Source organism: Austrofundulus limnaeus, unplaced genomic scaffold (assembly GCF_001266775.1).
Source record: "Austrofundulus limnaeus strain Quisiro unplaced genomic scaffold, Austrofundulus_limnaeus-1.0 Scaffold52, whole genome shotgun sequence".
NCBI classification, from domain to species: domain Eukaryota; kingdom Metazoa; phylum Chordata; class Actinopteri; order Cyprinodontiformes; family Rivulidae; genus Austrofundulus; species Austrofundulus limnaeus.
This window is the reverse complement of record NW_013952454.1, coordinates 2,065,003-2,067,017: the sequence shown is the minus strand read 5'-3', so window position 1 is coordinate 2,067,017 and position 2,015 is coordinate 2,065,003. Positions and strand designations below refer to the sequence as shown.

The window sequence follows — 2,015 nt, the reverse complement described above, 5'->3', positions numbered from 1 at the left end:
TGTGGTAGTATCTGAGAAGTAAAACTCTGTGGTAGTATCTGAGAGGTATAACTCAGTGTGGTAGTATCTGAGAGGTAAAACTCAGTGTGGTAGTATCTGAGAAGTAAAACTCTGTGGTAGTATCTGAGAGGTATAACTCAGTGTGGTAGTATCTGAGAGGTATAACTCAGTGTGGTAGTATCTGAGAGGTAAAACTCAGTGTGGTAGTATCTGAGAGGTAAAACTCAGTGTGGTAGTATTTGAGAGGTAAAACTCAGTGTGGTAGTATCTGAGAGGTAAAACTCAGTGTGGTAGTATCTGAGAGGTAAAACTCAGTGTGGTAGTATCTGAGAGTTCTCTCCAACTCTCACTCTGTTGTTTCACAGATTAAGTTTTATCAGATCAGAAAAACAACAGAAAATAAAACAGAAATCTTCTCATTGATGTTTTAAAAGTTTAGTAGAGTTGCAGGAAAAGAGGGAATCTCTGAGCTTGTCGAAACACGATCAGTTTCACATGTGGCAATAGTTTGTTTTGACTGTGTTGATGCTAATAATCCCTCTCTGTCGGTTTCACTCTGGTATTTATTTTTTCTTGCAGAAAGTTGAACCATTTGCCAGCAGCTGCAGCRCCGCCATCAGCTTCCTGCAGGAGTCCATCAGCACACTGAGTGCCGGTGGAAGTCTGAAAACATCAGAGGTCAGACTTACACTCTACGTGCCGATTATATCATGTGAAGATCATTCTTTAATTCAGGACATAAACATCTTACTCATTACAAATGATGAAATCAAAAAATGGTTATTCTAGGTTACATCAAACGGTGCAGTTTGAAAGAATTAACTTCAGTATTTTTACAGATATATTGATGTCAAGATCTGAAATGTGGGTACTCACTCAATGTAAACAAAGCACTTGGCTCAATCTGCAGAAAACCAAGCAGCAGCAGAACACATAGAGACAAACGAGACACAAAACCAGTCCAACTCACACTTAGAGACGATTTAGAGTTGCTGGTAAACCTAACGTGATTGTTTTTGGTCAGTGGAAGGAAACTGGAGTCCTCCAAAAAAAAAACCTCCATCTTTACACTGTGGTGATCATTTGTCACCATGTGTTTTAAATCAGGAGGTGTCTGAGGTGTTGGAACAGCAGAGGCGTCTCATGAAGTGCGTTCTAGAAGACATGGGTCTGAACCGACTGCGTCTGGAAGGCGGGACCGTCCTCGCCCGCATCAGGAAAGAATCGTGCGAGAACGAGAACTACAGGTGCGTTTGACCGGCGACACGGAAAGAAAAAGAGTTCCATTTTTTTAATATTCAGACTGAAACGAGGTCGGGTTCTTTCAGGGATGCCGTGGAGAAGCTGAGTACTCTGTACAACCAAGTCGATGAAGAGGTTCACAAACTTGTGATTTTATCCAACAAGTCCCAGAAGGACTTGGAGAGTCAGCTGGAGGTGCAGAAGTTTGACGAGCAAACGCAACAGGTGACTTCAAAACCCAACATGAATCCTTCAGATTCTCACAAAGTATGACTCATTCTGGAGGTCCCCTCTCTCTTCCCTTGTCTGTGTTTACATAGCTAATTTTCTGGGAGTGAAATTGACTTGTTTTATTTGAAAAAGTGTTGGTTATCTTTTCTTATTACCTTGATATAAGTAGAGGCTACTGTATTGTTCTTTGGAGTTAGTATTCCATGTCACAAAATATAGTGTTTTAAAACACGTGTAGAGAGAATAAATCCTCAAAATTTCCCCCTCCTGCTGGAGAAAAGTTACGTCTTGTTGCAGGATCATTTCCTCCCTCCCGCTGCACGTCGCGCAGAGCGAAGCTTTAACAACCGTATTTTTTTCACACCCAAGTTGTCTGAGAAAAAACGTGTTTTTAATGAATTGTTACCCACGGAGATGAAAAAAAAAAACGTGGACGTTCATTCAGTCATAAATCCATCTTTTACAGTTCTGTTCTGAGAGCAGCAGCTGATAAGTTCAGCAGCAGAAGCTCATTGTATGGCAGGCAGATATTACATTTATTT

At 41.0% G+C, this 2,015-nt stretch overlaps 1 protein-coding gene across 1 annotated transcript in view; it reads left to right on the top strand.

Annotated features, from left to right (window-relative positions):
- plekhg4b (pleckstrin homology domain containing, family G (with RhoGef domain) member 4B) overlaps window positions 1-2,015 on the top strand; it is a gene marked incomplete in the record, with an annotated part of 43,785 nt that overhangs the window by 27,983 nt on the left and 13,787 nt on the right. Inside the window, 3 exon segments of the mRNA XM_014008781.1 lie at window positions 580-678; window positions 1,108-1,247; window positions 1,329-1,467. Coding sequence (XP_013864235.1) covers window positions 580-678; window positions 1,108-1,247; window positions 1,329-1,467 — 378 coding nt within the window.